A 22,029-nucleotide genomic window follows, 5' to 3' on the forward strand; every position below is an offset into this window, starting at 1 on the left:
ATTGACATATTGTTGATGATGATGTATTGAAGATGTATTATATGTTGCAGTTTTACACTTTTTTGAAGATTATATAACTATTCGATGAATGTCATTAAGACTAATGTATGCTTCACCTGGGAGACCAGATTCACGATTTTCACTGGTTGGAATGGACCATGTGATCATTTGTATTCACCCATTTATAACGATGTTTTTAGACATGATGTTAGGCTTGACAAAGACCCCTCACTCACTATGGGTCGAAACGTTGCCTGTCGTTTGTGGATGTCTCGACAATAAAACCACTTTGATGATTTGAAGACGTGTGCTGTTGTCCTACTACTTTTTTTGAATTTACATCGTGCCGGAGTGGGTTTGCCTGGCTTGACAGCGTGCACCGCATCACACTCGGGACTAGTGCTGCTTCAAAAATCCTTTTTTTCTTGATATCCTGTGGCTATGTCATAAATGTCCCTGATGGGAAAACCCCTTTAATTTAAAAGGGTTCTTAGCTTTGGACAATCTTTACTTGTTACAAGGGTTTCTTTTCTTTTTTCAATTAAATATTTTATAGAATTTTCCAGTTACAAGGGTTCCTTGACAAATAAACTGATCACAGAGTATCCCCCTACTGGGACCCCCCAGTGATCAAGCTGTAATCTATGGGGAAACTTTCCAGTAAGTGTTCGGTTTCCCCATCGCAGGGGCATTACACAATGTCCATTCAAATCTATAGGTTGTCTGTGTAATGCAGGACAGAACAGGGTCCTACAGAGAGAAGGAGACGCTTTTTGGCCAAGAAAATCCTGAACAGAGAACCCCTCCTATTATCAGAATTCCCTAATAGGGTAAAAGAAAATTAATTTTCTATATTGGACATCCCCTATAAAGAAGTTTTTGTGTGATAGATCCTGGTGGCAGGGGAGGCCTGGATTAGAAAACCCATTTTGTTAAACACCCTATTAGGGAATTCTGTCATCCGTTCAGGACTCTTGTCCTGGAGGAACTAACACATGTTTTACACGGACAGCCATTCAATTTCAAAGGGACCTGCATAATGCGCAATTTCTGCTGTGGTGGCATTGCAGGGAAATGGAACACGTTTTTCTGGTTCCCACACAGTGTACAGTTAATCGATGGGGCCCCCAGCAGCGAGAAACTTTGTAAACAGCTAGTCAACAGGGGACCCTTTAAACAAAAAGGCATTGTCCAAAGTGGACGAGCCTTTTAAGACTGTTCAACTTTTTTTGGGGGGGAACTTTAGCTTGATGTGTGTTTTGTATGGATGGGACATATAAAGCATCAGGCAGAAGGGATAGACATTTGCATTCATTCTTACCAAGATTGGTGTTCTGTGATTCATTCCTAACATTAGATAGTATATTGGAGAACTACGCATACCTAACTTTTTTAACCTTATTTACGTACTCTCTGAAAAGGGATTGTTCTAGGCTTTCAAATGAGTCAGAAGATTACCCATTTATCATATTGCAATTCGATATTTGTTTGCACTTTTAATTAATCTTTGTTTCTGTGCAGTTTTTCAGGCTCATATTTTATGTTTGCTCTTCTGCCTACAGACTCCAAACAGTGTTACCTTTGGCAAGGATCCAGAAAGTAGTCTTTTCACTAGCAAACAGGTGATCCAAAACATTCCCTCAACTCAGGAGCAGTTAATAAAGTGGGCCTCTGCTGAAAATTATCCAGCGACATCTTACACATATGTACCCGTGGCAAACAAGTTTCACATTAAACTCGATGACAAAGGTAAAGATAGAATCGCTCAATATTTGTATGTTTCTGTTTCATTTGATAATATTGTACTTCAAAGTAATTTATGTTGTTCTAGAATGCTGTTTAAATACCCCCCCCCCCTCAGATGGGGAAGTTAACTGCAGTCATACCTATATTTTCAAAATATAAACGAATATATTTTTGGGTTATGCTTTTACTGTGCTGGTGTGTATATATCTAAGGCTAAGTTCACATCTCCTTTCTAGGGCCTGTTCACATCAGCGTTGGCCTTCCGTTGAGGGGTTCTGTCGGAGGTTTCCATCATGGAACCCCTCAACGGAAAGGCAAACGGAAACCCTAGCTTCCTTTTGCATCACCATTGATATCAATGGTGACGGAAACATTGCTAATGGTTTCTGTTTGTCACCATTCATGCAGGTTTCCGTTTTTTTGACGGAATCAATAGCGCAGTTGACTTGTCAAAAAACTCAGTGTGAACAGGGCCTTAGACTTCTACCAAGCTAACAGTACAGAGTCTATCCTCTCAACCCCTGTGAGGGCCATATCAGACCAAGCAATTGTCATGTTTTACAGAAAAAAGTAAATGAATTAAAGTCAGAATTTTGTTAAATTATAAATACCTTGCCTATCTGAATATGGATTTACTGTATGCCGATACAGTGGCAGACTGCCCGTTAGAGGCGTATATGTCCGAAAATTCTCCCAACCTATACCTCCAGCATTCACTGCAAACGTTGTGTGAATAGCCCCTAAATAAAGATATTTATTATGCTGCTCACAGATTTTATCTAAACAAAATTTTTCTCTAAATTATTTTTCTTACTCATGTCCTAACTAATCTTTCCTCTTAGAAATGAATGATGAAGAAAACTTTACTATTCCGCCTGAACTGGATTTACTCATTGGAAATCGAAATTACACAGCAGAGGACTTTTTGCATAGGTTATTGGGAGGGAGTGATAGGCATGATTTGCATAAGGAGCCTGAGGAAGTGCAAGGAAATATTAATGTAGCCTTGTCTGTGATATGTGATAAGAACAAGATCGTGGCATCTATAGAAAAGGACAGTTTACAGGTATGTAATCACCCTAGTATTTTGTTTGTACAATAGTACTTTATTGATGTTGAAGGCAGAAAATGGAGCCTTATGTAACCTTTCCGTAAGGGCTCATTCAGATGAGCGTGTATCACGTCCGTGTGATGGCCGTTAAAACATCGGCCGTCACACGAACTCATGTATTTCAATGGGGCCGTTCACATGACCGTTGCTTCAACAGAGTGTGTGAAGGGTCAGTCCTACTTTACTGCATTTCACGCATCCCAATATGGACTCTAGTCTTTGGGGGATACGTGACAACACGTCCCGCACGGGTGCACCTCGGACGTGAAAAACGTCTGTTTTTTACATCCGAGGTTGCTGACGCTCGCCTGAATGTAGCCTAAGGGTTATTAGCACAGCAATATTGTCTGCATTGATAAGCAAATGCATATAATTTTATTTAGTTCATGGTGTAGTAGGAGTAGAGTCCAAAAAGGTGACAGCTTGGTTTCCAAGACTGTAATCTGTTCAGGTTGTTCACTCACCTAGCAGTGCTCAGACTAAGGTATAATATGTAGGACAGGAAAGATGATCAGCAAATATAACTAAAGCTGGCCATATACATAAGGTAGCTGTCGGCCAAACACTTGTTCGGCTTCCAGCTATCGCCCACCTATCGACCTTCCTATAAATTTCAATGGGGAGAGGGATAGAAGCCACAGCTACAGCTGCTTATCCCCCAGCATGACAAAGCATCAAAGGTGTTGAAATCCAACAAGCCCGATCCTCGTTTCCCCAATGACAGTCAGGGGGCCGCCATACACACTAGATTGTTGGCAGGATCGGCTGACATTTATGTAAAGCATATGGGTAACTTAAGACTTGTCATGTCATTGTTGGCGTTGCACTTTATATTTTTTGGCCTTTCACGGTCATTGATTCAGTAAAAAAAAAAAAATTTTTTAAACTGCTGCTATTTTGTTAGTATGGAAAGTAAATTACCAGTGTATACAGTGTTTTCTTTACATGGTGGAACAAATAGTCACAGAGACAGTTAACGCAGTTCTCCAGTGTATGAACCACTCAAACAGCTGCCATATATCACTTTCCTGGACCCCTGTGGGTATAATATTAGAGCTACTACATTGACACCAAAACTTTTAGGTTTTGAGTGGAGTTAGGATTTAGGTAATGCTTTTGTTATAGTCTTTTCAGGACTCATTTATTTGTAAGTTTTCATATTGACTTTAAGTAAAGTATTTAACTCATTTGTAAGGGGCACAGAAATAAAAAATTAGAACCTTAAAACCAAAAATGTACCACATTGTCTTTGGAATTGTTTATGGCATTTTCACTTGTTTTATAATGTTGAATCTTATAGTCATTTACCTGTTGCATCCTTTTTAAGGCCAATGGATACATAGGGACAGAACTTTCTCTACTCGATCCAGTTTGCAGAGCAAGAGAAAATGAGACTCATTTTATCTTAGAGTTTTCACAGAAGGAATGTGGGACACAGCACACTACTGATGACTCAAACATTATATTCTACAATACTGTAAGTAGTTAAATTAGCTGTTAGCTCTATGCAAGGCATTGACAGGGATAATAAGACTTTAGCGTAATGATAGTAATGCTTTAAATGTGCCTTAATCTGCCCTCAGACAGTAGATTTTTGTTGCCAGACCCCGCCAATTATTTCATTTCTGTTGACTTGCCTCCAGCATCCGGGGGAATATAGACTGGGCAGGTTGGATTTTTCCTGTCCAGTTCCATTTTATCCATTGCCCAGCCACATGTTGAACTATTTAGAACTTTGTGCATGTTTTTCTTATTTTCCAGTAAGCTCAGGATGTCCATGTAGGATCAGTAATGACTTACAGTCATAATAATATATAATTAGTCCTGCAGCTTGGAATTATTGTGTGCATTGTTTCGATAGGTCACATGACATTGGGGACACTTTTTATTTTTTAGCATGATTTTTTTAATTTTGGCTGAAACCCTTGCATATGGTGTAATGAATTCAGATGTTGATTTTTCTGCAAATGAACTGTGCAGGTCTAATTGTAATCACAGATGATGGGCTTTAGGATTTACTATTTCTCATCATTTTCAACATTTAGTCCTTGCATAATTTTAGTGGCAAGGCCATTTAATCCCCATTTAAATATGGTGCTAATAATGTGACCTTGGGTCAAGTTCAGATACCTAAAACCTGAGTGACAACACCCTTTATAATAAATATTCTCTATTCTCCTGTGATCATTGTAGTGTTTTTGACCCAATAGAGCTAGAGCACTATGCTTTATGTTCACATCTTGAGATCCTATGCGTGCAGAGAGAGTGTTTACTAAAAGGTTTAATGAACCTTAATTTTCTGAATATTTGCAGTTGAAAAGTCTCGGTACAATGTAGACTCCCTTACTTGTGCCTCCGTGTATGAGGCCCTAGACTAATTATGATCTTCTGTAGACATTGAGGTTGCTAAACTTGTACAGAAATGGATATTCTGAGATCATGTATCCATAAGCGCGTCCATAAGTGTACATGTACAGTAAATTAGGCTCCCTTCTGCTAGGTTTTATTTGCACATATCGTATAAAAAACACTGGTCTGGCTGTACAGTGCTCTATAAAACAAATCTACGGTAATCTCTATTCTTGAGTCTGCAATATAACCCAAATCCTTCTTTCGTCACAAGTATTGTGCACACAATAGGCAACTTCCTCCCAAGAGCGTGATCTGTAGGTATAAAAAAAAACCACATGTTCCATTTTCCTTACTGGTTTCATCTTTTCCATAACTCACAGTCTGCCTGTCATGTGGCCCGGTTTTATCTATCAGGTTGATGTGACATTTATAGAAGTTTTTGCAAAGTTTCCTATTTTTAAGTGTCAGTTTACCTTTGGTAACTGAAAAAAACCCAGACAAAGGCATTGCATAAATAGCAATTTCCTAATACACCCAAATTAATGGAATTCCCCTCTTTACTACGGGAGTGTTCTGACTGTATAGAGGCAAAGCCATTGGAAATTCTCATTCTTATCTACTTGTTAGCCTACAAACGGACACAGTTACAGGCGGTTTTATGACAGCCGATGTCTACTACTCTTTAGAAGGAATATGTATAAATAGCAGCCTGCATTCTGTTGGTGAATTTTAGGGCAATAGAAACTAATTCGATCACTCTCACTTGTAAAAAAAAATAAAAAAAAACATTTTCTAATAATATTTTGGATCTGCCGTTTATGCATATCCCTAATATAATAGCATACATGACCGTACATTTTTATTCTCCGAGGAGAAGCAATAAGTGTATAACCGCAGATGTTTAGTTAGAAAGAACTTTGGGGTTTGGTTTTATTTTTGTAAAAAGCAGTCACACTGACAGCTTTTCCTGTGATGTTACAGATTGTTATACCGCTGTCACCACCCACTGAGGAAAGTGGCTGGCCTAGCGATTACGAGGATTTGGAATCTGGAGACAACGGTTTTCCAGAAGATGCAGATGAAACTGAAATAGATCATCTCTACTTGAAGCGGCATGAAATTGTGGTGGTATGTGCCTCTCAGGGAGAGAGCAGGGGCTCCGTTTTATGAGAATTTTTTCATACTTTCCCTCTGATAGATCTAATTCTGGGAGATTTTATTGTCTACCAAATATAAGAGACTGGCTCCTTTTTTTTAATTATTTAGTGCTTGGTTTGTATAGAATTAGGGGTGGACTAAACAAATAATAATTAAACAGGACCCAACGGAATACACTAAAGCATTGCCACATTAAAAAAGAAGGCAGAGATATGATGATTATTATATGATTATAAATATAATAGTGTAATAATTAAATAAATAAAAGTCTACTTTGCAACACTGAACATGACTGTTAGGGATCTGCCAGGTACTTCATCTAGGTATACTCCTGGGATTAATCAATCCACACCTGAGGTCAGACCTGTTCGACTGACACCATCTCCCACCAACCAGGGTGGCAGGCTCAGGAGTGGGAGAGCCTATCGCGGCCTGGTCTGTCGGAGTTAGCTCCGCCCCCTGTCCTTTATTACCTGCCCTGTTCTCTCCCTCAGTGCTTGTAATTCTTTTGGATTCCTGGCCCCACTGCTGCTTGCTCCAGCCTGCTTCTGCCGTGCTTCTGCCTTGCTGCAGTTCTGCTTGACCTGCTTTGCTTTGCCCCTGGCTTGCTTCTGTCTCCGTGCCCGCTCGGGTGTACTCACTTCGTCCTGGTCCTGACTGTTCGTTCACCGCTCCGTTTCCTCGTGGCGTTCCATGGCTATTGCCCCTTCCCTTGCGTGTTCCCTGTTTGTTTTCCCGTGCACTTAGACAGCGTAGGGACCGCCGCCCAGTTGTACCTCGTCGCCTAGGGCGGGTCGTTGCAAGTAGGCAGGGACAGGGCGGTGGGTAGATTAGGGCTCACTTTCCCTTCACCTCCTTCCTGCCATTACAATGACATTACAGAATAATGTGTACTTATTGTTTTGTCTTTTATATATATATATATATATATATATATATATATATATACAAGAAAAGGGATTGCAGCGCTTCATCAAGGTTCAGTAAGAAAATCTGTGGTTTTATTTGCCCATGTTTAGCGCTCTTGCACACGAGCGAGATCGGGCCGTGATAAACGGTCAGAGTACCGGCTGGATTTCCCTGCCCGACGATGGTACAGGTGAACGGGACTCCTGGCATCATAGACGTTTTATAATGCTCGGAGTCCCTGCCTCCCCACAGAACTGCTGTTCCGTACTGTATAGTTTTGTTCAGTATGGAACAGCAGGGGAGGCAGGGGCTCCTAGCATCATAAAATGCCGTTTTTCACGGCCCAATCTCGATCGTGTGCAAGAGCTGTTAGAGCCAAGTGAGACATAGGCAAATAAAACAACAGATTTTCTTACTGGACCTTGCTGGAGTTCTGCAATCTCTTTTATTTGAAGTTTATCATTGAGTTAAATGGCAACTGTATAAATGCGTCTTCAGTAAACTCCCCCTAAGGAAGGTTTCAAGCAGCCAGACTTGTGTCCTATAACTCTAGAACTGGGAGAAATCAAGCAGGGCTTCAGGAGCTCAGAAAGTATAAGAAAACAAATGTCAGAAAAACATAACTCTAAGGGCTTATTCAGACGAGCGTGTATCTCGTCCGTGTGACGGCCGTTAAAACAATGGCCGTCACACGGACTCATGTATTTCAATGTGGCCGTTCTCATGACCGTTGTTTCAATGGAGTGTGTGAAGGGTCCGTGAAAAAATAGGACATGTCCTATTTTCTTGCGTTTTTACGTATCCCTCTATAGACTCTAGTCTATAGGGGATGCGTGATAATTCTTTCCACACGGGTGCACCTCGGATGTGAAAAACTGTTTTTCATGTCCGGGTTCGTGTGAATGTGGCCTAACTCCTATAAAGATATAAAGTGATGGAAATAATCCTCACAGAATTTTGAACCTAATCAGATTTAAAAATAAATCAATCAATAGGGGCACGGTTACTGGCAATCATCATGTCTGCAGGAAAGAAATACTTTTACAATTATATATGTTGCCATGGTAGCAGATGTCCATCTTCTTCTCAGACTACTATTGTCTAGAGGAAGAATTAGTAGTTTCAAATCTACGCCCATACTCTGCCAGCACCTGTTCTCTGGACAAGGCAGGTCAGACTCATGTGACGTCTATAGAGCATGCCCACTCGCTCCTTGCAATGCTCTATTCTAGACACAACGCTTTCTTTTTTCTTTTAAACCCAGTTTCTTGTGAAATTAGGATAATGTGTGCATTGCTATTCAGATGAACGGAGATCTGCTGGGACATTACATAAGGAAGGCATAGAAATAAATAAAATCTGTATTTTATATATATATATATATATATATATATATATATATATATATATTTTTTTTTATATATATATATATATATATATATATATATACAAATTCCCTAGTGACCACAATGAATCATATATATTAGATAGTGTTTATGTTATTTCAGACCACATTCAGGGTAGCCTTTAATATTCTCTTATCAATAGTACGCAGATAGACTAGATATTTGATCATCGCTGTGCTGTGTGCTACATTCTGCTAGATGATTCAATAAGCAGTGGCCATTAAAAAGGTAATGTGACTAACAGTTTTATTTCCAAGTCCCCTACAGCTTTCAGTGGTGGATATAACATTGAATAGACCAGCTGAATAAAACCTGACATATTGGACTGTTCTTTGCTGTATGGAATCTTTCAATAGTTTATTTTCTTTACCTTTTTTGTTGTTTCCACTTATAGTTTAACTGCACAATTCCAAGAGACAGCATAGATCTCGTCGACGCCGTGTTTGCTGAACCTGGTGCCACAATGAATAATGTCACATTTGATATGGAGCTGTATAACACTGATTTGTTTCTAACTCCTGTTAAAAACCCATTCTCGGTGGCTGAAAATGGACAGGTCTTTGTAGAGGTATGGTTCTACTGAAATCATTGTATTTTAGTTTTTGTTTCTATTGGGATCTAAGGTCCTCTTGGCTCCAGGAACCAAAGCTGATCAGTCTTTAATAACAAAAAGGGGGTTTGATCAGAACATGTAACACATACTGTTAAAATGGTTGTGTATGTTTGTATTGGTTTATAACGTATCACTAATTTCATCTTACGGGTCCTTACAGTGTCAAGCTCACCACAAAAGTCCTGCTGGTGGGATAACCCTCTCCCACGTCCCCCATGATCAGCTTTTATAGCACGGAACCCTCAAAGAAAATGTGGGTTTTTCCTCCATTGCTGCTGCAGAAAAACACAAAATTGCATGGTGCTCACTAAAAGCCAATAGTGTCCAAATACTTCAATAGCCCCCCAAAAAATACTCTGTAGGGTATTTACCGTATGTTTATGGTAGTCTGTATAAGGGCAAGGCCAGACGTGGTGGAATTCCGTTGTGGACAGTCCGCAGTGGAATTCTCCAGCGGCCGTTTTTTACACTTGTTTCAATACATTTTTAGGCAAGTTAGTTCAGACATTGCGGAAAACTCCGCTGCGGACCATAGGCTGCGGTGTGGAATTTTCCCTCCGCGGCATGCACTGTCTGTTGCGGAGAAGAAGCGGAATTTCACTGCGGATTTCAGCCTTTGCAATGCAAAAACTGAAATCTGTGGCAAGTCCGCTGTGTTTTCTGCAACGTCTGAATTACCTGTCAAATATGCAAATGTTAGTGCGGATTCATGGTGTAATTGCCCCAAATCTGCACCAACATTTGCAGCGGATAAGTCCGTTTGGTGCAGCAGATACAGATTATTGTAAAACAGCCTGTATCTGGTGGGGGGCTATAGGGGATATGTAAGGAATCTGATTCCCATGTGGCTCTATTACCTTTGTGTTGTTTTGTTTTCGTGTGCTGTAAGTGTATATAAAAATTTCACCAAAGGGATCAAGAAACCCTCATTTTTTTTAAGGTCTCCAATCCTACTCCAGCAGTGTACATAATAAGGCATTGCAAAAATTTGCAGCATCACTAATGGTACAACAACCATGAGCGAATTTACAGATTCCTGACATACTTCACTGATAACCTCCTATTTTCTCGCTCTCCTACATTCATCCTGGGCCTGTATTGTCCATTCTTGAACTATTTCACAGTCCATTTACAGCTCCTACAAGATATTTCCGAGAAGTTTTGCCCAGTGTAAGTTTTGCAGATCATTTTGATATTGTAGGACTTCCTCGCAGCTGAGCAGTTTGTTACTGTTTCAGCGATTAATCTATTTCTATGTCATAAAATATTGCAATAATTTCTATTTTTCAATTTACAGGTCTCGGTAACCAAGATTGATAAAGAATTAAGTTTTGTCATCAACAACTGCTTTGTTTCGTCCTCCTCCAATGCGGATGCTGCAACCATGCATACCATCATAGAGAACATATGTCCTACAGATGAATCATTGAAGTTTTACAAAGTAAAAAATATGAATTATCCAACACTACAAGAACAGACTGAGAAAAAGCGCTTCAGCTTCATGTTTAAGTCTATGTTTAACGCATCTTTAGTCTTCCTTCACTGCGAATTGACTCTGTGCACGAATAGCGACGGAGCAGTGGAGGGTCTGCCCAAGGTGAGCTTTAGGCTTTTATATCCCATTTGTCATCTGCTTTAAGGACTTGAGGTCACTGGTAAATGTGCAACCTTTTCAGGTCAGCTAACAATTACCAAGAATAATGTGACAGTGCGGTGAACTCCTACACTCTCCAGTCAAACGCACAGATAACCTCATTTTTGAGAGCATAACACCTACAGCTGCCAAGGCTGCAGAGAAAATTTTCTTTCTTTCAGTTAAATTCCTTTATTGAAGACAAAAGATTCACCAGATCCAAAAACCAGACACCCCAGTGGATCACTAACAAATGAAACACTCACATTTGTAAAAGCTAGTACATGGGAAACGGAGCTGGGCTTCAACCATCAATCATATGTTTGCCTTTATTTTCTAAAGAGGCCTAGAAAAATATTGGCTTAGATATGTTTCTGTAAGTAATTGGGGTAATTCATGGGAAATTTGGGCCTCATTGATCAAAACTATTCAATGTTTCTTTTCTCCAGTGCAAATAAAAATGAAATCTAAACTCTAGTTCAGACAGTCATGATACATGAGGCCCAGCGTTAGAGCAATAGGGAACACATTTTTCATGCAGTATATGTCAGGGTTTTGCATCATGTTTTTTGTTAAAAAAAAAAAACTAAACCTGAAAGATCCTACTAATCCGTGTTTCACTTTGCATCAGTATTTTTCATCAGGATCATTTATTTGAACATGTCAGTGGGTGATTGAATGAAAACACTGTTACAAACTAATGTCAATTTGTTCTGTAAAGACAAAAAACATCATGCAAAAAAAATGTGTAAAACGTAGCCAAATCTGGATGTTCTCACATCACATAAAAGTTACATTTGTGTTTGCTAATATCAGTCATTTACAGATGCAGCAGAGCTCAGTTTGCTGAGTTTGTCGTGTAACTCCTTATAATATCACCATATGTTATATGTAGTATTACTGAGAACTACCAGTTCTACTTTGTAGCTTGCTTCTGTACATTTACCTCTCAGATCCCCCAAATGTTAATGACTTCCTGTATTGGTGACCACACTGTCTGTACATGTTATTGCACAATATCTGTGGTCACCAGTAGTGGCAGTTGTAGTATTGCTTACACAAACACCTGAAAAAGGGACTAGACCAATTCCGAAACGCGTACTACATGCAATAAAGTATTGTTGAATTATATCAAGCGTTTTCCTACAACAGTAGCCTGCCATATTCCTTATTTGTTTTATGCTTATTAGGTGGTTTTCTGGGTATGTCATGACAGTGCTGCTCTGCTATCATATTGTCTGCCACAAGTGGACATACCCTTTCTATTCCCTTTAGATTAATGACGGTGTGTGTCCCATTAACACCATTTTTCTGTCAAAACTTTACTTTAAGTTATTTACCCTGTTTTATATGACAGTGGAGCGTAATTAATGCGCATACATAACCGCCTACCGTAGAGCGAATCGAAAACAGAACTCTGTCCTGGTTTTAGCGCTGCAAAGGGCAGAAACATGATCATCTTTAAAGTACTAGATGTCCCTCAAGTCGGACTCTCATGGTCTTCTGTCTGCTCTTTGCTTCTTAGTTGAGGTAATACAACATGGGCAGTTTAATGTCAACTTTTAGTTCTGGCAGAATATGATTCTGATATGCCTTTGGATAACTGCAGACACTTGATGGGTCACTTTGGTGTAGGTGTTCATTGTGCATTCAATGAATTACTGTGTTGAGCATGAATTCAGACGAGTGTGTAACTCATCCGTGTGACAGCCATTAAAACAACGGCCGCCACGCGAACACATGTATTTCAATTGGGCCGTTCACACGGCCATAGTTTCAACGGAGCGTGTGAAAGGTCCGTGGAATAATAGGACCTGTCCTGTTTTCCTGCGTTTTTACACATCCCTCCATAGACTCCAGTCTATGGAGGGATGTGTGAATGTAGCCTAACACGCAAGATTTACCAGTGGTTCACACTGTGGCTATGGGTTCAAATCCATCCTGGACAATATGTACATGAGGTCCCCCTGGCTCTACTGAGGAAGGCATTTATTTATTTTCATTTTAGGCCTCATACATTCAGCCATATAACTGCTCAGTAAAACCTCTTCTATGGGGCCTACTGTACCTCTGTATGCCTCTAATGTCATGTCGCATACTCTATTGCATGCCATGTTACGGAGGTATTCCTCTTAGAAGCATTGCTTCTACGGTAGAATATCTCCAACATACAGGACGACATGGAGCACTATACGGCACTATACAGCAGGTGTCTTACCACCACACTGCCATTTAGGTTTTAGGCTCTTTTCCTGGTATTTACCAATATCAGTATTAACAGATTAACATGCTTTTTAGTGTAATATTTTGTAAAACCCTTTACTCCAATATTCCCAAAGTCCACTGCTAGCTTGGTCAGACATAATAGCACAGCTCCGCATCACATGCAGCATAAAAGACGCCTTGTGCTCAGATGGCCCTTTTCATGCCCGTGCTTAGTTTCTTTAATTCTTAATTAATTCCTTAGTTCTTTGTGGACCGTTAATGGCGTAGCATGTCCTCACGCGGCACTCTGCCTAGTGCGTGCTTTATTTGAAGTACTGACTAATGCCAAGCTTTGGTTTTCACTTCGTGTGATGAATATTTATAGTGTAACAGGCAAGAAAAATAATTTCTTATGTGAGTGTGAAGGAAATACAGGAAGGCCCAATAGTTCTGAATAGAATAGAGTTATCTTAAGAGGTTTTTCATGCTACTAAAGTCAAGTAGAGACACTGACAGTTATTTGTGGCAGGTTACTTGTGTTCAGAAGTGTGTTTTGCCTCATTTGAGTAACAAGGAACACAAGAGGGGATTATATTTCACAGCAGGCCGAGGCTCCAGGGACCTGGATTTAGAATGTAAGACATGACTGGCTACTATCAAGACGTTTCACTACCCTTCAACTTGTTGAGTTGGCAAGTGCTTCTTGATATTTGACTGGTGTATTCACGATTCAACAAGTAGAGTGACAACCAAATAAATCAATTAGACCCACGCTGTTCAGCTCTTTTTCGGATACTGGATACTTTTATTCTGGGTTGCTAATAGGAATCAATGACCTTGTTTGTTCACTTGCCCCATAGAATCTGTTGTCATCATGTGTTTATTTTATCGTTTGGGATAGACTTTATCTAAAGCACATTTCCTAGAATTTATATTCATATATGAAGAGACTATTAAGCTAAAATAAAAAATATCAACCCTTGAGTTGTCCTCTTCTGTAAAGTGGATACAAAGTCTGTTCAGCAATTTCTACGACAGCTGGATGACATTACATCTCCCAAAGGAGACATCACCCAGCTTTTCTGGAGAGTGGTGGAATGAAATTCTGCACAATAAGGCCTAGTTCACACAGAGTTTTTTGAAGGCAGAAAATTCTGCTTGGGAAAATCAGGTCCATTGTTTTTTAAAAAAATAACACGCCAAAAAAAACACAGCGACTGTTTGCAGCGATTTTTACCGTCTCCCATTGCTTTTCGCTCGCGGGAAAAATATGCCTCCGCTTCCCATTGAAATCAATGGGAGTAATTTTCGGGCGTTTTTTGGTGGAGTTTTCAACACGGTTCCCGCATCAATAAACGTGCTGACTGACTTTTTACCATTCTGAAATCTGGGAAACCCAGATGACCACTTCTTTGGGAGCTGTAATGGCCACCATCTTGTTTCCATAAAAAGCTCTTTTAAGAGACGGCTGAATGTCTTATATTTATTAGGGCAGAGCCCTGTTCATGGAACCTGGGCGGCAGTGTATGGAGCCGCACAGTCTTCATGCATCGGATATTGTCCCCTAGAAGCAATGCTTATACTCATACAGAGTCTGATGGAGTAAGGAACGATTTTTTTTCTGTTGGATTCATATGCAATCTGACAGATACAGCCTCTGTATGAAATCGGTGGCATACAAAAGTATAGAAAAGGAGGCCTTGTGCACGTCTATGGAAGCCCTGTTAGGGTATGTTCACACGCACTGTTTTCAGACGTAATTCTGGCGTATTACGCCTCGAATTACGCCTGAAAAAATGGCTCCATTACGCCTACAAACATCTGCCCATTGCTGTTCCCACGAGGTGTAATATTACGCGTCGCTGTCAAAATACGGCGCGTAAAAAGACGCCCGCGAAAAAGAAGTGCATGTCACTCCTTGGGACGTTTTTCAGCCGTTTTTCATTGACTCCATTGAAAAACAGCTCCAATAACGTCCGTAAAATACGCCGCGAAAAACGCGAGTGGCTACAAAAACTTCTGAAAATCAGCTGTTTTCGCCTGAAAACAGCTCCGTATTTTCAGATGTATTTTGCTAAGCCGTGTGAACTTACCTTTAGGGCATGGCCAGACGTGGCGGAATTGCTATTGAATTCCGCTGCGGCCAGTCCGCTGCGGAAATCCGCAGCGGACATTTTCTCCTTAGGTTTCCACACAGGCTGCAGTGCGTAATTTGGTGTCCGCAGCATACACTGGCTGTTGCGGACGTGTTGCGGACTTGTTGCGGACTTATTGCGGAATTTCTCCATTGACTTCAATGGAGTTTCCAAATTCCGCAAGGAAATCTGCAGATGTTATGTGTGTTGCGTTGCGTATTGGTTTTACAAACAGGATATTTCTTCATTCTGGCTGGACCTATGTGTTTGGAGGTCTATAGCCAGACTGAGATGAAATGTTTTAAAAGACAGCAGGAAGTACTCTTCACCTGAATACGCAACGGCTAATCCGCATCAATTTACTGCACATTTTAGGCAAAGCCGCAACAGAATCTGCAACGCACATAATGTGCGGCATTGATGCGGACAGTGTCGGCAGAAATACGCCACATCTGGCCATGCCCTTATAGCTCCTCACCCAAAGGAGCTATAATATGGTGCATGAGCCCTTACTGATGTTTTTCTTTTAGGAGAAATGCTATTTAACAGCTATACAGAAATAATGCATAAAAACGGCATTTGATACTCCGTGAGTAGCGGTCTTCTTTAGACAATACACAGGAAGGACATTCTAAGGGCTCATTCACACAAGTGGGAAACTTGTCCGTGTGCTGTGCGTTGAAACAACACACATCTCACAGCCCCATTGATTTCAATGGGTCTATTCATACATGCGTGAGTTTTCACACTGCGAGTGTCCGTTGCGTGAAACTTACTGCATGTCCTATATTGGTGCGTTTTCACGCACTTAGCCGCCCATTGAAGTCAATGGGTGCGTGAAAACCACGGACAGCACACGGATACACATCTGTGTGCTCTCCGTGTTTTACGCATCAATTACATTGAAAAAAAAAAGTGCTTACGAGTGCATGAAATGCGCATTCCACTCGCAAAGCACACTGATGCATAACGCACGTTTTTTATACGCGTAAAATCTGTCACGCTTATGTGCATTTAGCAAAATACTTCTAGTGCCAACAGTGGGTCTTATCTGTAATAGCACCATGCAGTAATCTGTAACTAGATTTTCTCTTCCGTCGGCTAGTTGGATAATAATATGAGCTGTATTCCAGGTCGGCCTGACAGTTGCTGACAGAGCTGAAGATACTGAACTGTACACTATGAAGACCTCCCTGACCTTGCATATTTTTGTTACAGTGCATTCCTCCTGAGGAAGCCTGCGTTTCTCTCGACGTCAGCATGATCATGGTTATGATGGACAAAAAGAAAACACTCACGAAGCCCCTGGCTGTGGTCTCGCTGGACAAAGCTCCAGGTAATCCAGTGCATCACTTTCCTTTCTTAAATATTCTTTCTACTCTTTATAAACTATTTTCTTGATGACCGATTTTACAAGAGGGAACCATTTTCTCACCCAAGTGAGGCGCACAAGGCCAATGTATACACCAGCGGTCTGTGTAGACGTTATAGGATGGTATATCAAGTTTCAAATATTTGGTCCATAGGATTTAGCTGGATATAAACATTTCGGTACCAAAGATATCCTTAAATGGGGATGTAATTGAATTTTGTGTAGAACGGTGCACAAGGGCAGTGAGTTTATTCACTATATAATGTAGTAATCCATGGACTGACGATTAATAATCATTGTTCACTAATTCATATTATTTATAGGCTTTGGTTGTTGAATTATACTGTAATACGAATTGAAATAGGACCAACAAAGTTTGTTTATAGCCTGTGTCATATAACTGTAATGTGTAGATATGATGCACAGATGGCTTATAGTAACCAATGACGAGTTAGCTCATTTATTTCTTCAATTTACCGCAAAGCGATCAAAGTGAGGAATAGAATAGTACCGTCATTTTAATTAAGAAACACTGGGTTACTATGGATACGTTTTCATTACTCCGTACTAGCCAATTCAAAAAGGGAGCTTAATACAAGTCTAAGTGATGTAATACAAATTTAATCCAATATATATATATATATATATATATATATATATATATATATATATATATATATATATATATATATATTTATTTATTTATTTATATTTATACACAGACACAATATATGGTCAAAAGTATTGGGACACACCTCTTAATCATTGAATTCAGAGTTTCATTCCGTCCCATTGCCACAGGTGTATAAAATCAAGCCATGCAGTCTGCCAAACATTTGTGAAAGAATGGGTTAACTGAATTCGATTGTGGTTCTGTTATAGGATGCCACCCTTGCAACAAGCCAGTTTGGGAAATTTCTGGCATTAACATCTGCACAAAATCTGTGCCCTGGGAGCATCATTGCATGCGTTTCCATGGCCGAGCAGCTGCATGCCAGCCTTACATCACCAAGGGCAATGCCAAGCGTCTAATGGAGTGATGTAAAAAGCAAATGCACAAAGCAAGGTCCATAAAGGCATGGTTGGTTGAGTTTGTTGTGGAAGAACTTGACTAGCTTGTAGCCCTGACTTCAACCCCATTGAACACCTTTGGGATTAACTAGAACGGAGATTGTGGGCCAGGCCCCCTCTTCTGGATGAATGGGCAATAATTCCCCCAGACACACTCTCAAAATCTTGTAGAAAGCCTTCCCAGAAGAAGGGAAGCTGTTTTAGCTGCAAAGGTGGGGCCAACTCCATATTAATGCCTATGAATTTTAGATTGTCATGTCATAAAAGCACCTGTAGGTGTAATGTGTAGGTGTCCCAATACTTTTGTTCATATACTGTGTATGTGTGTGTATATATATATATATATATATATATATATATGTACACACACTATGTATATAGTTTGCACATTTATGTATGGTTTTCACTCTGCTTGTGACCAGACATTATATTTCCAGGAAAAATCTTTCCAGACTTCAATGGCGCACACAATTTTCCGCTAGAGGAGCAGATTAGTGGTGTTACTGATCAGAGTGACATTCAGTGATAACTCTGCTCAGGAAGGAATGTAGCAGTGTAAAATAGGCAAATTATAAAATCCAGATTCCTGCATCTCTTATTGTTTATAAGGTTTGAAAGACGTAATTTATAAACAACTGACATGTTCATGTAAAGAAAAAAATGAATCATATTTTTCTAATGAAAATTTAATGATTAAAGGGTTTGTCTGGGATTATATTTCTTTAAAAAAATCCCTCCCTCCCTATCGCACCCCACATGGCATGCTGAGCGCTGCTGCCTGTATACTACATCCCTCCTCCCAGTCTGTGCAACTTAGTAGACACCCAAACATTGCACAGAAAGGGTCTTCCTGCTGTGGCCGTGTCACTTAGGGCCTGTTCACATCAGCGCCGTGTTCCGTTTGGGGTTTCTGTTCAGCACGGTGGCACTGTTGCCTTGCAGCGCTGGGGTCCTGCGTTCAAATCCAACCAAGGACAACATCTGCATGGAGCTTGTATGTTCTCTCCGTGTTTGCGTGGGTTTCCTCCTGGTACTCCGGTTTCCTCCCACACCCCAAAAACATGGCAATAGGGAATTTAGATTGTGAGCCCCAATGGGGACAGTAAAAAAGAGGACCTCTGTACAGCGCTGCGTAATATGTTGGCGCTATATAAGTAACTGAAATAAATAAATAATAATAAATCAATCTATTCCATCAGAGAACCAGATGAACGGAAAGCCGAACAGAAACTCTAACTTCCATTTGCATTACCATTGATTTAAATGGTAATGCTTTGGTTTCCGTTCCGTAAAGTTTTAGTTGTTTTCAAGGAAACAATAACATAGCTGACTACACTATTGTTTCCGTTAAAAAAACAACAATCTTTACGGAACGCAAACAAACGGAAACCAACGGAAACTGAAACATTACCATTTAAATCAATGGTAATGAAAACGGAAGTTAGTGTTTTTGTTCGGCTTTCCGTTCATCTGGTTCTCTGATGGAATAGATGAACCGAAACCCCAAACGGACCAAGCCGCTGATGTGAACAGGCCCTTACTGATATATAAGAATTCAGCCGCAGGAAAAAAATATATAATCCCTGAGAAGTTCTTTATGTTTCCAGATTTTTCATATAAGCATCATTTATCCAAACTGTTTAGCAGAAAAACAAACCGAGTTGGCCATAGCAACCAATCACAGTGCAGCTTTCATTTGACCTCAGCTGTTTATGAAATTAAAGCCGAGCTCTGGTTGCTATGGGCAACTAGGCCAGTTTTTCTGTTGGACAATTTTGATCAGTGGAGCTCTACACTTTAAAGAGGCTCTGTCACCAGATTATAAGTGCTCTATCTCCTACATAATCTGATCGACGCTGTAATGTAGATAACAGCAGTGGTTTTTATTTTTGACCAAGTTATAAACAATTCTAGATTTATGCTAATTAGTTTCTTGTTAGACAACTGGGCGTGTTTTTACTTTTTACCAACTGGGCGTTGTGAAGAGAAGTGTATGATGCAGACCAATCAGTGACCAATCACTGATCACTGATTGGTCAGCGTCATACACTTCTCTTCACAACGCAGTTGGTAAAAAGTAAAAACTAATTAGCATATATATATAAAATTGTTTATAACTTGGTCAAAAATGATCTTTTTTCAAAATAAAAAACACTGCTGTAATCTACATTACAGCGCCAATCAGATTTTGTAGGAGACAGGGCACTTATAATCTGGTGACAGAGCCTCTTTAACTGTGAATATCCATATTACATATTGTCAAACATACCAACCTTTGGATAGGATATTGAACTGGATATTTTCGACCTCAAATTTACCCCTGGGAACACCTAAGAGGGAGTGAAATCAAATAAATAAGAAAAAGTGGTTGTCTAAAATTATTTACAATTTGCATGATATTACTAGGTGCAGCTTCTGCTTACAGGGAGTCACACACTAGTCAAGTCACTATTTGTTTTCTAGCCTTAAAAGGTCCTGATCAATTTAAAGGACGGAACCTGCAAAGAATGAAAAATAAACAAGAGATTTACTAATATAATCTACGTCTCTCACATAAACACTGTAGCCGTGGTAACGTGACAGACGCTAAGAAGTAACATTTAGCAGAATATGAAAATTTTTATTACACACAATTATGTATATATATATATATAGTATGTATGTATGTATGTATGTATGTATGTATGTATGTATGTATGTATACTGCATATAAGGGTATGTTCACACGGCAGCGTCCATTACGGCTGAAATCACGGAGCTGTTTTCAGGAGAAAACAGCTCCTGAATTTCAGACGTAATGGCATGTTGCAGGCATTTTTCGCAGCGTCCATTACGGACGTAATTGGAGCTGTTTTTCTATGGAGTCAATGTAAAACGGCTCCAATTACGTCCCAAGAAGTGACAGGCACTTCTTTGAAGCGGGCGTCTTTTTTACGCGCCGTCTTTTGACAGCGGCGCGTAAAAAAAATGACTGTCGGCACAGAACATCGTAAAGCCCATTCAAATGAATAGGCAGATGTTTGCCGGCGCATTGGAGCCGTATTTTCGGACATCATTCGAGGTTAAAACGCCCGAATTACGTCCGTAAATAGGGTGTGTGAACCCAGCCTAAAGGTTGATCCCGGTCAGCTGCCAACACTAAAGATTATTGCAGAGTTTGTGTCATAAACTAGGCCGCAAAAAAAGATTGGCTTCTTTTCCTTAAATGGGGTGTTCCTGAACAATTTAGGGGCATTCTGGGCAGAACAGAGGCTTAAAACACCCAGCAATTTTAGATTTAAGTGTTGGTGCTTATATATTTCTTATGTGTAATAATTTGAATCCTTCGTTTTGATGTAGGTACTTCAGTCAGTAGCGTCCGTCCAAGTATACCTGAACGTAAGTCATACTGATACAAATATAATATATACGATATTTACATATTGTGGCTCTCATTTTTAATCCCAATCATCATTGGTATTCTATAATGATGTCATCAATGTAAAGTTATGTCATGACAAGAATTGAAAATGTTATGCCATTAGTCCACTGTCACACGGCAATTGTTTTGGTCATCATTTTGCATCAGTTTAATGGAAAGAATTGCATCTTTTTTATGTTGCAAACCTTGTCGTACAAATACTGAAGCAAAAAACTGACCAAAATACTGCCGTGTGAAAGTGGCATGATGGTGTTGACCCTAATCTCTGATAGTTGGAGTACTTGCTCCCTGACTGTCTGCCTCTTCACTGTGCAGATACCAGGTCCACATTAGGCCTAGAACCCACCAACCCATAATTTATAAGTAAAAGTTGTGACCTCTGCAGAATGTGGCATGAGTAGTTGGTTTTTCTGCTGAGCTATTGACCTTATTTGTCCACTCAACCTTCGGCTCCATTTACTCTCCCTTTATTATTAGAATAGGGCGGATGTGCCATTGAAAAAAAATGAACGCCTGAAGGATTTGAAAATAAATAGAAACACACTTGGATATCAGTAGAGGGTGTTTCTGTGACTTTTCCAGCTAAAGGAAGTGTTGTATTTTTTTGTCTGGAATTAATTTCAAACATATACAGCATTGCCAAATTTTGAGAACAATAGATTCTATTTCTGTGATTTTGTGTCCTTAGCCTGACATCACTCGTTTCACAAGCGGTTCCTCTCTCCACCTTCAAATGGGAAGCAGGCCAAGATGGTTTCATAGGTTACAAAATAAAGTTGGCTGAAATGGCCGTACACATGTAGGAATAAGTGATATTTCCTTAAATCCTGGTAATATTGTCAGTGCAGAATTTAAAGGCCACTGCAGTTAAGTGCTTCTGCAAAAATCTATTTTTCA

At 39.9% G+C, this 22,029-nt stretch overlaps 1 protein-coding gene across 2 annotated transcripts in view; it reads left to right on the forward strand.

The window, feature by feature from the left end:
• Positions 1–22,029, forward strand: part of TGFBR3 (transforming growth factor beta receptor 3) — a 187,438-nt gene that overhangs the window by 135,751 nt on the left and 29,658 nt on the right. Inside the window, exons 8-15 of one of the 2 annotated variants that reach the window (XM_075833225.1) lie at positions 1,563–1,749; positions 2,589–2,812; positions 4,185–4,334; positions 6,191–6,337; positions 9,077–9,250; positions 10,593–10,892; positions 16,487–16,604; positions 21,051–21,089. In XM_075833225.1, the coding sequence (XP_075689340.1) occupies positions 1,563–1,749; positions 2,589–2,812; positions 4,185–4,334; positions 6,191–6,337; positions 9,077–9,250; positions 10,593–10,892; positions 16,487–16,604; positions 21,051–21,089 (1,339 nt within the window). The remainder of the gene's footprint in view (positions 1–1,562; positions 1,750–2,588; positions 2,813–4,184; positions 4,335–6,190; positions 6,338–9,076; positions 9,251–10,592; positions 10,893–16,486; positions 16,605–21,050; positions 21,090–22,029) is intronic. The other variant, XM_075833226.1, reaches the window with a different exon arrangement.

This window comes from Rhinoderma darwinii, chromosome 7 (genome assembly GCF_050947455.1).
Source record: "Rhinoderma darwinii isolate aRhiDar2 chromosome 7, aRhiDar2.hap1, whole genome shotgun sequence".
NCBI classification, from domain to species: domain Eukaryota; kingdom Metazoa; phylum Chordata; class Amphibia; order Anura; family Rhinodermatidae; genus Rhinoderma; species Rhinoderma darwinii.